Source organism: Oncorhynchus kisutch, linkage group LG2 (genome assembly GCF_002021735.2).
Source record: "Oncorhynchus kisutch isolate 150728-3 linkage group LG2, Okis_V2, whole genome shotgun sequence".
Classification (NCBI taxonomy): domain Eukaryota; kingdom Metazoa; phylum Chordata; class Actinopteri; order Salmoniformes; family Salmonidae; genus Oncorhynchus; species Oncorhynchus kisutch.
Genome location: NC_034175.2, coordinates 1,124,279 through 1,138,674, shown reverse-complemented (window position 1 = coordinate 1,138,674; position 14,396 = coordinate 1,124,279). Strand labels below are relative to the sequence as shown.

General features: G+C 46.9%; 1 protein-coding gene across 10 annotated transcripts in view; it reads left to right on the top strand.

Annotated features, from left to right (window-relative positions):
• Positions 1-14,396, top strand: part of LOC109900281 (protein tyrosine phosphatase non-receptor type 3) — a 35,726-nt gene that overhangs the window by 18,651 nt on the left and 2,679 nt on the right. For 4 of the 10 annotated variants that reach the window (XM_031836688.1, XM_031836681.1, XM_031836675.1 and 1 more), the window contains 13 exons: positions 684-736; positions 840-960; positions 1,603-1,690; positions 1,770-1,858; positions 1,967-2,036; positions 2,831-3,000; positions 3,843-3,955; positions 4,118-4,148; positions 5,886-5,919; positions 6,059-6,180; positions 7,924-8,075; positions 10,157-10,272; positions 10,366-10,476. In XM_031836688.1, coding sequence (XP_031692548.1) covers positions 684-736; positions 840-960; positions 1,603-1,690; positions 1,770-1,858; positions 1,967-2,036; positions 2,831-3,000; positions 3,843-3,955; positions 4,118-4,148; positions 5,886-5,919; positions 6,059-6,180; positions 7,924-8,075; positions 10,157-10,272; positions 10,366-10,476 — 1,270 coding nt within the window. Of the gene's footprint in view, positions 1-683; positions 737-839; positions 961-1,602; positions 1,691-1,769; positions 1,859-1,966; positions 2,037-2,830; positions 3,001-3,842; positions 3,956-4,117; positions 4,149-5,885; positions 5,920-6,058; positions 6,210-6,444; positions 7,616-7,923; positions 8,076-10,156; positions 10,273-10,365; positions 10,477-14,396 lie in introns of those variants that run through there. The other 6 variants (XM_031836684.1, XR_004211824.1, XM_031836721.1 and 3 more) reach the window with 6 other exon arrangements.

Here is a 14,396-nt window from a genome sequence, read left to right as displayed (position 1 = left end):
TCAGTTGAGAACAAATTCTTATTTTCAATGACGGCCTAGGAACAGTGGGTTAACTGCCTGTTCAGGGGCAGAAGAACATATTTGTACCTTGTCAGCTCGGGGATTTGAACTTGCAACCTTCTGGTTACTAATCCAATGCTCTAACCACTAGGCTACCCTGAGCTCAATTGAACATCTCTGGAGAGACCTGAAAATAGCTGTGCAGCGACACTCCCCATCCAACCTGGCAGAGCTTGAGAGGATCTGCAGGGAAGAATGGGAGAAACTCCCCAAATACAGGTGTGCCAAGCTTGTACCATCATACCCAAGAAGACCCAAGGCTGTAATCGCTGCCAAAGGTGCTTCAACAAAGTACTGAGTAAAGGGTGTGAATACTTGTGTAAATGTAATATTTCAGGTAATTTTTTTAATACTACTTTAATACTTTTAATACTATTTCAAATCTGTTTTTGCTGTGTCATTATGGTGTATTGTGTGTGGATTGAGGACATAAAAATAAAGAATTTTAGAATGAGGCTGTGGCATAACAATGTGGAAAAGGTCAAGGGGTCTGAATACTTTCTGAATGCACTGTATGTACACACACACACACACACACACACAGAGATAGTGTTGGAAGTAACGCTGCATGTGGTGTGTGTGGTCTAATCTCTCTGCTCTGGAACCTTCCTCTCTCCCTCCAGGTTGAAGTGTCCATATGATGTCTCAGTAGACCTGGGGGCCTACTGCTTACAGAGTAGGTGATGATTTACACACTACGGTATCTCTGGAATCAGAATTCATGTTTCTTTTACACCTGACTATAACGTGTGTGTGTGTGTGTGTGTGTGTGTGTGTAGGTGAACTGGGGGACTGTGACCCTCTAGAGCATTCTCCTGAGCTGGTGTCAGAGTTTCGCTTCACACCCAAACAGAGTGAGACCATGGAGGCAGACATCTTTAACAAGTGGGTGGACCTAAGGTGAGTTAAAACGCCATCCAACAGGACGTCTTCACTGGTGTCTGTCTGAACAGACTGTAGGTGTGTCTGGATAAGAACACAGGACATCTTCTCTGGTGTCTGTCTGAACAGTCTGTAGGTGTGTCTGGATAAGAACACAGGACATCTTCTCTGGTGTCTGTAGGTGTGTCTGGATAAGAACACAGGACAGGTGATAACCGCATGAACAATGTCTGGTTCTTTAACTTCACGCAGGTAGAGGAGTGTATCACTCTGGTGTTTTCTAGTGCTGTAACAAACCTATGTAAATCACCCTCTCTCTGTTTGCCTCTGTCTGTGTGACGGATCAAGGGATTAATCCCTGGAGCGTCTTGATTGAATACAGGCAGTATTTAACCCTGCTAGTGTATGATCGCTCCAATCTCAGATTAGATTACACACCCATACACTGGGGCTCACTGAGCTGACATGACACCAGTGCAAGCAAGAAACCAAAGAGAAACCCTACTGAGTTCCGCTCTCTCTCTTTTGGCCAGATAAACCCCTAGGCCCTAATCTGTTTTGTACATCTGAACTGGATTACTGCAAGAAACATGGAGGACATTCCCCCCAGAGGGCAGGGTATGTGTGTTAGAGACTGAACATGTGGTTTTGTTTCCCCAGGGGTACAGATCCATCCCAGGCAGAGACCAGCTTTCTCAACAAGTGTAAATGGCTGGAGCTGTACGGAGTGGACATGCACTTTGTCAAGGTTGGTGCGTGTGCTGCTGTTGTCAGTGTTTGATGTTGTAGAGTAGCACTGAGCATGTGTGACTGTGTGTTGTCCTCAGGGAAGGGACGGAGCAGAGTACGCTCTGGGTCTGACTCCCACTGGCATCCTGGTGTTTGAGGGCTCCACCAAGATAGGCCTCTTCTTCTGGTAAACACACACACACTTTGACATGAACTCTCCAAAACACACAATGATATATTCTTGAAAGCAGCTGCATAGTCTGCAATGTCGACTATGTGTGTGTGTGTGTTCCAGGCCCAAGATCACCCGCCTGGATTTCAAAAAGAGTCGACTCACCCTAGTGGTGACGGAGGACGATGATCAGGTGAGCAATACACAAATACCCCTGCCCATGACCCCACTCTCCGAGGGTGTCTCATATATGCATGCGGTGTGTGTGGATTGCCTTTCCTTCCAGTTCTCTGCTGCCACTGACTGAAACGAACTGCAAAAATCACTGAAGCTGGAGATTCCCATCTCCCTTACTAGCTTTAAGAACCAGCTGTCAGAGCAGCTCACAGATCACTGCACCTGTTCATAGCCCACCTGTATACAGCCCATCTATCTACCTCATCCCCATACTGTATTTATTTATTTTGCTCCATTTGCACCACAGTATCTCTACTTGCACATCCATCTTCTGCACATCATACCATTCCGGTGTTTAATTGCCATATTGTAATTACTTCGCCACCATGGCCTATTTATTGCCTTATCTCCCTTATCTTACCTTATTTACACTCACTGTATATAGACTTTGTTTTCTTTGTTCTACTGTATTATTGACTCTGTTTTGTTCATTCCATGTGTAACTCTGTGTTGTTGTATGTGTCGAACTGCAATGCTTTATCTTGGCCAGGTCGCAGTTGCAAATGAGAAGTTGTTCTCAATTAGCTTACCTGGTTAAATAAAGGTGAAATAAAAAAGACATTTAACATATATGCAAAGAGAACCATTTCCATTCAACACCACCACACATTTACAGGCTACACACTTGTATGTGATCGCCCCCTATTTCACCTTTTGACTTGACAGCAGAGACCATTTCATTGACATTGAAATATTTGGACTGCTTTTGTCAGAGTGGTGTTTGATTGTGATTGGCTGTTGTGTGTTTAGGGGCGGGAGCAGGAGCACACCTTTGTGTTCCAGTTGGATAGTTCGAAGACGTGTAAACACTTGTGGAAATGTGCTGTGGAGAGCCACGCCTTCTTCCGGCTGCGCCAGCCCACAGCTGGGAAGGCCTCCAGCAGTGACTTCACACGCCTTGGATCACGTTTCAGGTTCAGGTGGGTGGGGCTCGCACCAACACTCAACTCTACAACAGAGGTTGTGCCCAAAATAGCACCCTATTCCCTATATAGTGCACCACTTTTGACTAGAGTTCTAGGGTGCACTATATAGTGAATAGAGTGCCATCTTGGATGCACTCTGAGACTAGGTAGGGTTCTGGTCAAAAGCAGTGCACTAACTGAGGACTAGTTCGCCATCTGAGATGCAAGTTCTGTCTCTATGGTTACATGATGGAAGCTATGGTTACAGGGAAATGCCGTTTGTTTGCATGTCAAACTGAAATAACCTCTTCAGATATACACACTATTCCATGCATCTATCACCAACATACAGGGACGCAGTATGTTGAGTCATGTAACTGTTCTGTACATCCTGACATGCCAAATACAGAGATGCCAGCTACTGTTCATCGTTGTTAAAGGGAATCTTGGGGTTTTTGGCAATGAAGCACTTTATCTACTTCCCCAGAGTCAGATTGACTCAACGATACCATTTTTATGTATCTGCATCCAGTGTTAAGGAAGTTATCAGCAGTTTCATGAGCCAATGCTAACTAGCATTAGCGCATGATTGGAAGTCTGTATCTACTAGCATGCTAATAGTTACCATAGACTTCCAGTCATTGTGCTAATGCCAGTTAGCAATTACGCTAACTCTAGTTAGCAAATTATTTTAAACTGGGTTGGTATATTCTCCCCAGTACACTATAGCCTATACCCTACAGCTTTACATCCATACAGCTCCCAGCAGGGACATAAAAATGGTATCAATGAGTTAATCTGACTCACTGCCAAAATCCTGAAGTATCCCTTTAAAGTGTTCTCTCTCTCCTACTCAGTGGAAAGACTGAGTACCAGGCGACCCACGGAGGGAGGCTGAGGAGGGCCAGTACGTTTGAGAGGCGACCCAGCAAGAGATACCCCTCCCGCACTCACTCACTGGGTGGCAAGGGTCAGTATAGTTTCCCCAGTACACACTACAGCATATACCCTACATCCCTACAGCTCCCAGTTCCCCCATACAGTAAAACACCCATACAGGCAGTTTCCCATGTCAATTCTCCTGTGCTTGATTCACTGACCTGATGTAACCTGGCTTTCTCTCTATCTACAGCCCTCTCTCCAGCCAAACCACCACATATCAGGTGGGTCCCTGAGAGCACAGGACAACCAAGCATGTACAGAGCCCTTAGAAAGTATTCACACCCCTTGACCTTTTTCTACATTTTGTTGTTACAAAGTGGGATTAAATGGATTGTAACTTTCTGTCAACGATCTACACAAAATATACTAATGTCAAGGTGGAAGAAAAATGCTGACATTTGTCAAATTAAACACCAATGTATCTTGATTAGATAAGTATTCAACCACCTGAGTCAATACTTGTTAGAATCACCTTTGGCAGCGATTACAGAGTCTTTCTGCGTGAGTCTCTAAGACTTTCCACACCTGGATTGTGCAGCATTTGCCTATTATTATTTTTTTTCTAAATTCTTCAAGCTCTGTCAAATTGGTTGTTGATCATTGCTAGTCAACCATTTTCACTTTCAGGTCTTGCCATAGATTTTCATGCAGATTTAAGTAAAAACTGTAACTCGGCCACTCAGGAACATTCACTGTCTTGGTAAGCAACTCCAGTATAGATTTGGCCTTGTGCTTTATGTTATTGTCCTGCTGAAAGGTGAATTCATCTCCCAGTGTTTGGTGGAAAGCAGACTGAACCAGGTTTTCCTTTAGGATTTTTCCTGTGCTTAGCTCCATTACATTTTCTTATTTTTCCTGAAAACTCCCCAGTCCTTAACAATTACAAGCATACCCATAACATGATGCAGCCACCACTATCCTTGAAAATACAGTGGTATTTGGTGATATGTTTGGGGCAAATCAAATATGCAACATAACACTTTGTAATCAGGACAAAAAGTGAATTGCTTTGCCACATTGCAGTATTACTGTAGTGCCTTGTTGCAAACAGGAGGAATATTTGTATTCTGTACAGGCATCCTCCTTTTTATGCCGTCAATTAGGTTTGTATTGTGGAGTAACTACAATGTTTTTCCATCCTCAGTTCTCTCCTATCACAGCCATTAAACTCTTTAACTGTTTTAAAGTCACCATTGGCCTCATGGGGAGATTCCTGAGCAGTGTCCTTCCTCTCTGGCAGCTGAGTTAGGAATGACGCCTGTATCTTTGTAGTGACTGGGTGTATTGGTACACCATCCAAAGTGTAATTAATAACATCACCATGCTCAATGGGATATTCCATGTGGGCTTTAAAAAAAAATGTAATACCAATAGGTTCCCTTCTTTGCGAGGCATTGTAACCTCCCTGGTCTCCCTGGTCTTTGTGGTTGAATCTGTTTGAAATTCACTGCTCGACTGAGGAACCTTACAACCATCTGTGTGTGTGTGGGGTACAGAGATGAGGTAGTCATTAAAAAATATATTATTTCACACACAGTGAGTCCATGCAACTTATTTTACATGTTAAGCACATTTTTACTTCTGAATTTATTTTGGCTTGCCAAAACTAAGGGGTTGAATACTTATTGACTCAAGACATTTCAGCTTTTGATTTGTAATTAATTTGTAAACATTTCTGAAAGCATAATTCCACTTGGACATTATGAGATGTTTTATGTAGGCCGGTGAGCATATTTAATCCATTTTCTAATTCCGGCTGTAACACAAGTGGAGAAAGTCCAGTGGTGTGAGTCCTTTCTGGAGGAGTTGAATGTTACGCCTCTATTCATGTTAAAGAGCAATATGGTAATGAGCAAGATGTACATTTTATAACAATGTATGAAAATTACAGATATGTTTCGATTAATGATCTGTATGTAAATGTGATCTTATTGAGCAGTTATATTGTTCTGTTTCAGCGCCCACACCAGCCCCGAACCTAGTCTACACCCAGTAAGACACACACACACACACACACACACAATGGTTCCTCATGGATATGAAGGTTAAAAAAGAAACCGTCAGTGGATACCTTTGTGACTGATTACCATGGCAATGCACCTGCAATATTCAACTGAATATTATTTCTCAGTCTTTTTCTCCATCTATCTCTGTTCAGTACCAGCGTAACATCCCTATAGCCCATGAGCCTTGGCACCCAGCCCTCACACCCCCCATCTACCTACAACACTCAGGACACACATCCCCGCACAGGTGAGACAGACAGACAGACGCACACATAGGTAAGACAGTTGTCTTCTTAATGGTGTATAGTGAGTCCCCCTAGCCCCCAGAGTTCTCTCATTTCAGAGGTTCTCTCTGTCGGGTATCTCCTATCTTTCTTTTTGAATGTCTCTTTCACGTCATATCACTGTTACATCATTCATGTGTTGCATCATTTAGACAGGCTGTGTGTGCGTGTGTGTATGCTTACCGTGTCTGTGTATGCGTACCGTGTGTGTCATTTCCCATGTCCAGAGCGCCTGCTGCAGTAGCAGTGAGTCAAGAGCCCAGTCATCGGTCAGTACCAGAGAGGTCCAGCGGGTCTTTCCCAGGATCCATCAGTGTGGTGTACAGAGACAAGGTCATGACTGCACTCTGACCCCTCCACCCTAACCTCTACAGCTCTGACCGAGGACCTTGTCCCAGGACCCTGTCCCAAACCCACCTCTAAATCTAAACTCTAACACATACACATACGAGACAACTGGAATACAGAAGACTGAGAGAGACTGGGAGACAGAGAAACACTGGTTGTGGACTCATGGACCAAAGTACCTCACCATCCTCCTCATCACCATCATTACACACCAGCCTTGTCTACCATGTGTCTTCTCCATCAGATCACCACCATGCTGTGGAGACAGAGACTCCGAACAGAAAGAGAGCGACTTTAAACACAGACACCATAGAGAGATCTCTCTCCTAGTGGATTGGACCATGATGTTCAGTTAGTTCATGCAATTGTTGTTGATACTTTAGTGGCTGAATGCTACAAAGTCTTCAAATGTAACTGGGTAAGATTGAAATTCCGTTTATGCTTTACAAAACAATCATACCGAGACATTATTTTTCTGCCCAGTTAGCAGGTAGATTTGCTTTCAGCCAAATCCTTTTAGAGCAAGCCAAATAATTTCATATTTTGAAAAGTTATCCTAGCTCAGGATTCATTGTTTGAATGTAAGATGCCAATCATTTGAGTGTGTGTGAAGTAGTCTGTCATCATAAACTGCTTTAACTAGGGATCACATGGTTCTACATTGCATCTGTAGGGGAATATGGTTACTTTGGAAATCTCAGCTAAACGATGAAGGAAAATGTTATTGTTAAATCCTTATCAGCAATATATACATGATAATATATACATTACAATGTCATGTTATGGAAGTCATGCAGCAATAGATGCAAATCTGCCTTTATTCTTCAGAGGCATGAACGTTGTGTGTGAGGGGTTCTGACTCAGCTTAATCAACCCCCATAGATCAATAGAATGGCTCTGATGGCCTTGTTTACCTGTAATGCTGATTGTGTTTACATCCTCTCCATGCTCAACATTCCTTCCTGTTTGCTTAAAATTGTTACTCTTATCACAACCAGCCTTAGATTGGTCGCTACAGCATTGTTGAATAAACGCACTGCTTAAACTCCTTCACTGAAGTTGAATAATGTACACATGTACACACACACACTGAATGACTGTTAAAATTATGTGCTATACACACACACACACACACACACAGACTACCAAAGCACAGGTGGCTGATTGTACCTTAATTGGGGAAGACGGGCTCATGTTATCAAATGTGGTTTCCAAGAGCTGCCCTCCCCTCAGCAGCCTGTGTACCAAAGAGAGGTTTTAAAAACTGGTGTTACTGTGTGGTAAAGAAGGTGGAACAGGGTGCTGGTCTGGTTCTGGGTTTCTGGACTGTGTGTTTGAGTGTGATGTGCTGTCCCCAGTTTCCCTCGGCGTGGTCCTGTCCTGGGAGGGGAGCAGCAGTTCAGTGTTGAGGAGAACGAGACGCCGTACTCTGGAAGCATACACCAACGCCACCGCAGACACACACACTACGACAACAGCCAGGAGACTTACTGTCACACACACAAGAACAGTGAGTACACACACATGGGTATACACACTACGGCAGCCAGGTTATACACACCACGGCAGCCAGGTTATACACACCACGGCAGCCAGGTTATACACACCACGGCAGCCAGGTTATAGACACCACGGCAGCCAGGTTATACACACCACGGCAGCCAGGTTAGACACCACGGCAGCCAGGTTATACACACTACGGCAGCCAGGTTATATACACCAGGTTATAGACGCCACAGGCAACCAGGTTATACACACCACGGCAGCCAGGTTATACACACCACGGCAGCCATGTTATAGACACCAGGTTATACACACCACAGCAGCCAGGTTATAGACACCAGGTTATAGACACCACGGCAGCCAGGTTATACATGCCTCGGCAGCCAGGATATACACACCACAGGCAGCCAGGTTATAGACACCACGGCAGCCAGGTTATAGACACCACAGGCAGCCAGTTTATAGACACCAGGTTATACACGCCTCGGCAGCCAGGATATACACACCACAGGTTATAGACACCACGGCAGCCAGGTTATAGACACCACGGCAGCCAGGTTATACACGCCACGGCAGCCAGGTTATACATGCCACGGCAGCCAGGATATACACACCACAGGTTATAGACACCAGGTTATAGACACCACGGCAGCCAGGTTATAGACACCACGGCAGCCAGGTTATACATGCCACGGCAGCCAGGATATACACACCACAGGTTATAGACACCACGGCAGCCAGGTTATAGACCACGGCAGCCAGGTTATACATGCCACAGCAGCCAGGATATACACGCCACAGGTTATAGACACCAGGTTATAGACACCACGGCAGCCAGGTTATAGACACCAGGTTATACACGCCACGTCAGCCAGGTTATAGACACCAGGTTATAGACACCACGGCAGCCAGGTTATAGACACCACGGCAGCCAGGTTATACACGCCTCGGCAGCCAGGATATACACACCACAGGCAGCCAGGTTATACACACCACAGGTTATAGACACCACGGCAGCCAGGTTATAGACACCACAGCAGCCAGGTTATAGACACCACGGCAGCCAGGTTATACACGCCTCGGCAGCCAGGATATACACACCACAGGCAGCCAGGTTATACACACCACGGCAGCCAGGTTATAGACACCAGGTTATACACGCCACGGCAGCCAGGTTATACATGCCTCGGCAGCCAGGTTATAGACACCAGGTTATACACACCACGGGAGTCAGGTTATACACACCACGGCAGCCAGGTTATACACACCATGGCAGCCAGGTTATAGACACCAGGTTATACACACCACGGGAGCCAGGTTATAGACACCACAGCAGCCAGGTTATAGACACCACGGCAGCCAGGTTATACACACCACGGCAGCCAGGTTATACACGCCACGGCAGCCAGGTTATAGACACCAGGTTATACACGCCACGGCAGCCAGGTTATAGACACCAGGTTATACACACCACGGCAGCCAGGTTATAGACACCAGGTTATACACACCACGGCAGCCAGGTTACAGATGCCACGGCAGCCAGGTTATACACACCACGGCAGCCAAGTTATAGACACCAGGTTATACACACCACGGCAGCCAGGTTATAGACGCCACGGCAGCCAGGTTACAGACGCCACGGCAGCCAGGTTATAGACACCAGGTTATACACGCCATGGCAGCCAGGTTATACACACCACGGCAGCCAGGTTATAGACACCAGGTTATACACACCACGGCAGCCAGGTTATAGACACCAGGTTATACACACCACGGCAGCCAGGTTATACACACCACGGCAGCCAGGTTATAGACACCAGGTTATACACACCACGGCAGCCAGGTTATAGACGCCACGGCAGCCAGGTTACAGACGCCACGGCAGACAGGTTATAGACACCAGGTTATACACGCCACGGCAGCCAGGTTATACACACCACGGCAGCCAGGTTATAGACACCAGGTTATACACACCACGGCAGCCAGGTTATAGACACCAGGTTATACACACCACGGCAGCCAGGTTATACACACCACGGCAGCCAGGTTATATGTTAACACTGTGTGTGTGTGTGTGTGTGTGTTTAGAACACAGAGCCCCTCCCTGTCCTGTAGATGAGTTGGAGGTCTGTCTGCTCAACCCCCTGGAGACAGACAGCAACACCTCTCCCTGGCCTTCACTACATGTCAACATGGACAACAAGGTACGGTTACACACCAGGTCAGACATATTTTATGTCTGACCTTTAGTTGTTTTAGTACACATTTGGACTCCATCTCTCTCTCTCATCTCTTAGGCAGAGGAGAAGCAGTTGTCTGCGAAGTCTCTCCAGCCCTCCTCTCCCTGCAGCCCTCCAGACCATCTCAAGTGTAACATCTACAAAGCTCAGATGGAGGCTGTCTATAGAGTGAGTACTGACCCCTCGTGATGGAGGCTGTCTATAGAATGAGGACTGACCCCTATTGAGTGACGGCGACTGTCTATAGAGTGAGTACTGACCCCTAGTGAGTGACGGATGCTGTCTATAGAGTGAGTACTGACCCCTTGTGATGGAGGCTGTCTAGAGAGTGAGGACTGACCCCTAGTGATGGAGGCTGTCTATAAAGTGAGGACTGACCCCTAGTGAGTGACGGAGGCTGTCTAAAGATTGAGTACTGACACCTAGTGAGTGACGGAGGCTATCTATAGAGTGAGGACTGACCCCTCGTGATGGAGGCTGTCTTTAGCATGAGTACTGACCCTTAGTGAGTGACGGAGGCTGTCTATAAAGTGAGTACTGACACCTAGTGAGTGACTGAGGCTGTCTATAGAGTGAGGACTTACCCCTAGTGATGGAGGCTTGAGTGAGTTCTGATCCCTAGTGAGTGACTGAGGCTGTCGATAGAGTGAGGACTGACACCTAGTGAGTGACGGAGGTTGTCTATAGAGTGAGGACTGACCCCTAGTGAGTGACGGAGGCTATCTATAGAGTGAGGACTGACCCCTCGTGATGGAGGCTGTCTTTAGCATGAGTACTGACCCTTAGTGAGTGACGGAGGCTGTCTATAAAGTGAGTACTGACACCTAGTGAGTGACTGAGGCTGTCTATAGAGTGAGGACTTACCCCTAGTGATGGAGGCTTGAGTGAGTTCTGATCCCTAGTGAGTGACTGAGGCTGTCGATAGAGTGAGGACTGACACCTATTGAGTGACGGAGGTTGTCTATAGAGTGAGGACTGACCCCTAGTGAGTGACGGAGGTTGTCTATAGAGTGAGGACTGACCCCTAGTGAGTGACGGAGGTTGTCTATAGAGTGAGGACTGACCCCTAGTGAGTGACGGAGGTTGTCTATAGAGTGAGGACTTACCCCTAGTGATGGAGGCTTGAGTGAGTTCTGATCCCTAGTGAGTGACAGAGGCTGTCTATAGAGTAAGGACTAACACCTAGTGAGTGACGGAGGCTGTCGATAGAGTGAGGACTTCCCCTCGTGATGGAGGATGCTATCTATAGAGTGAGCACTGACCCCTAGTGAGTGATGGAGGCTGTCTATAGAGGGAGCACTTACCCCTAGTGATGGAGGATGCTGTCTAAAGAGTGAGTACTGACCCCTAGTGAGTGACGGAGGCTGTCTAAAGTGAGTACTGACCCCTAGTGAGTGACGGAGGCTGTCTATAGAGTGAGGACTTCCCCTCGTGATGGAGGATGCTATCTATGGAGTGAGTACTGACCCGTAGTGAGTGACGGAGGCTGTCTATAGAGTGAGGACTGACCCCTAGTGATGGAGGCTGTCTATAGAGTGAGGACTGACCCCTAGTGATGGAGGCTGTCTATAGAGTGAGGACTGACCCCTAGTGATGGAGGCTGTCTATAGAGTGAGTTCTGACACCTAGTGAGTGACGGAGGCTGTCTATAGAGTGAGGACTGACCCGTAGTGAGTGACGGAGGTTGTCTATAGAGTGAGGACTGACCCCTAGTGAGTGACGGAGGTTGTCTATAGAGGGAGCACTTACCCCTAGTGATGGAGGATGCTGTCTAAAGAGTGAGTACTGACCCCTAGTGAGTGACGGAGGCTGTCTAAAGTGAGTACTGACCCCTAGTGAGTGACGGAGGCTGTCTATAGAGTGAGGACTTCCCCTCGTGATGGAGGATGCTATCTATGGAGTGAGTACTGACCCGTAGTGAGTGACGGAGGCTGTCTATAGAGTGAGGACTGACCCCTAGTGATGGAGGCTGTCTATAGAGTGAGGACTGACCCCTAGTGATGGAGGCTGTCTATAGAGTGAGGACTGACCCCTAGTGATGGAGGCTGTCTATAGAGTGAGTTCTGACACCTAGTGAGTGACGGAGGCTGTCTATAGAGTGAGGACTGACCCCTAGTAATGGAGGCAGTTTATAGAGTGAATTCTGTCCCCTAGTGAGTGACGGATGCTGTCTATAAAGTACTGACCCCTAGTGAGTGAAGGAGGCTCTCTATAGAGTACTGACCCCTAGTGAGTGACTGATAATGTCTATAGAGTGAGTACTGACCCCTAGTGAGTGATGGAGGCTGTCTATAGATTGAGCACTTACCCCTAGTGATGGAGTATGCTGTCTAAGAGTGAAGACTGACCCGTAGTGAGTAACGGAGGCTGTATATAGAGTGAGGACTGACCCCTAGTAATGGAGGCAGTCTGTAGAGTGAATTCTGACCCCTAGTGAGTGACAGGCTGTCTATAAAGTGAGTACTGACTCCTAGTGAGTGACGGAGGCTGTCTGTAGAGTGAGGACTTACCCCTAGTGATACAGGCTGTCTAAAGATGGAGCTCTGATACCTAGTGATGGAGGCTGTCTATAGAGTGAGGACTGACCTGTATTGATGGAGACTGCCTGTAGAGTGAGTACTGACCCCTAGTGAGTGACGGAGGCTGTCTATAGAGTGAGAACTTACCCCTAGTGATGGAGGATGCTGTCTATAGAGTGAGTACTGACCCCTAGTGAGTAACGGAGGCTGTCTATAGAGTGAGGACTGACCCCTAGTAATGGAGGCAGTCTATAGAGTGAGGACTGACCCCTAGTGATGGAGGCTGTCTATAGAGTGAGGACTGACCCCTAGTGATGGAGGCTGTCAATAGAGTGGGTTCTGACCCCTAGTGAGTGACGGAGGCTGTCTTTACAGTTAGTACTGATTCTTTGTGATGGAGGCTGTCTATAGAGTGAGTTCTGACCCATAGTGATGGAGGCTGTCTATAGAGTGAGTTCTGACCCCTAGTGACGGAGGCTGTCTATAGAGTGAGTACTGACCCCTAGTGAGTGACAGATGCTATCTATAAAGTGAGTACTGACACCTAGTGTGTGACAGAAGCTGTCTATGGAGTAAGGACTGACCCCTTGTGATGGAGGCTGTCTATAGAGTGAATACTCACCCCTAGTGATTGACGGATGCTGTATTTACAGTTAGTACTGACCCTTAGTGATGAAGGCTGTCTGTAGAGTGAGTACCTACCCCTTGTGATGGAGGCTGTCTAAAGAGTGAGCCCTGACCCCAAGTGAGTGACGGAGGCAGTCTATAGAGTGAGGACTGACCCCTAGTGATGGAGGCTGTCTATAGAGTGAGGACTGACCCCTAGTGATGGAGGCTGTCAATAGAGTGGGTTCTGACCCCTAGTGAGTGACGGAGGCTGTCTTTACAGTTAGTACTGATTCTTTGTGATGGAGGCTGTCTATAGAGTGAGTTCTGACCCCTATTGAGTGATGGAGGCTGTCTATAAAGTGAGTTCTGACCCCCATTGAGTGACGGAGGCTGTCCATAAAGTGAATTCTGACCACTAGTGAGTGAAGGATTCTGTCTATAGAGTGAGTTCTGACCCCTATTGAGTGATGGAGGCTGTCTATAAAGTGAGTTCTGACCCCCATTGAGTGACGGAGGCTGTCCATAAAGTGAATTCTGACCACTAGTGAGTGAAGGATTCTGTCTATAGAGTGAGTTCTGACCCCTAGTGAGTGACGGAGGCTGTCTTTACAGTTAGTACTGATTCTTTGTGATGGAGGCTGTCTATAGAGTGAGTACTGACCCCTAGTGACGGAGGCTGTCTATATAGTGAGTTCTGACCCCTAGTGACGGAGCCGGTCTATAGAGTGAGTACTGACCCCTAGTGAGTAATGGAGGCTGTCTATAGAGTTAGCCTTAGTACTGACCCTCAGTGATGATCTTTAGTGAGTTCTGACCCCTAGTGACGGAGGCTGTCTACAGAGTGAGGACTGACCCCTAGTGAGTGATGGAGGCTGTCTATAGAGTTAGCCTCAGTACTGACCCTCAGTGATGATCTTTAGTGAGTTCTGACCCCTAGTGATGGAGGCTGTCTATATAGTG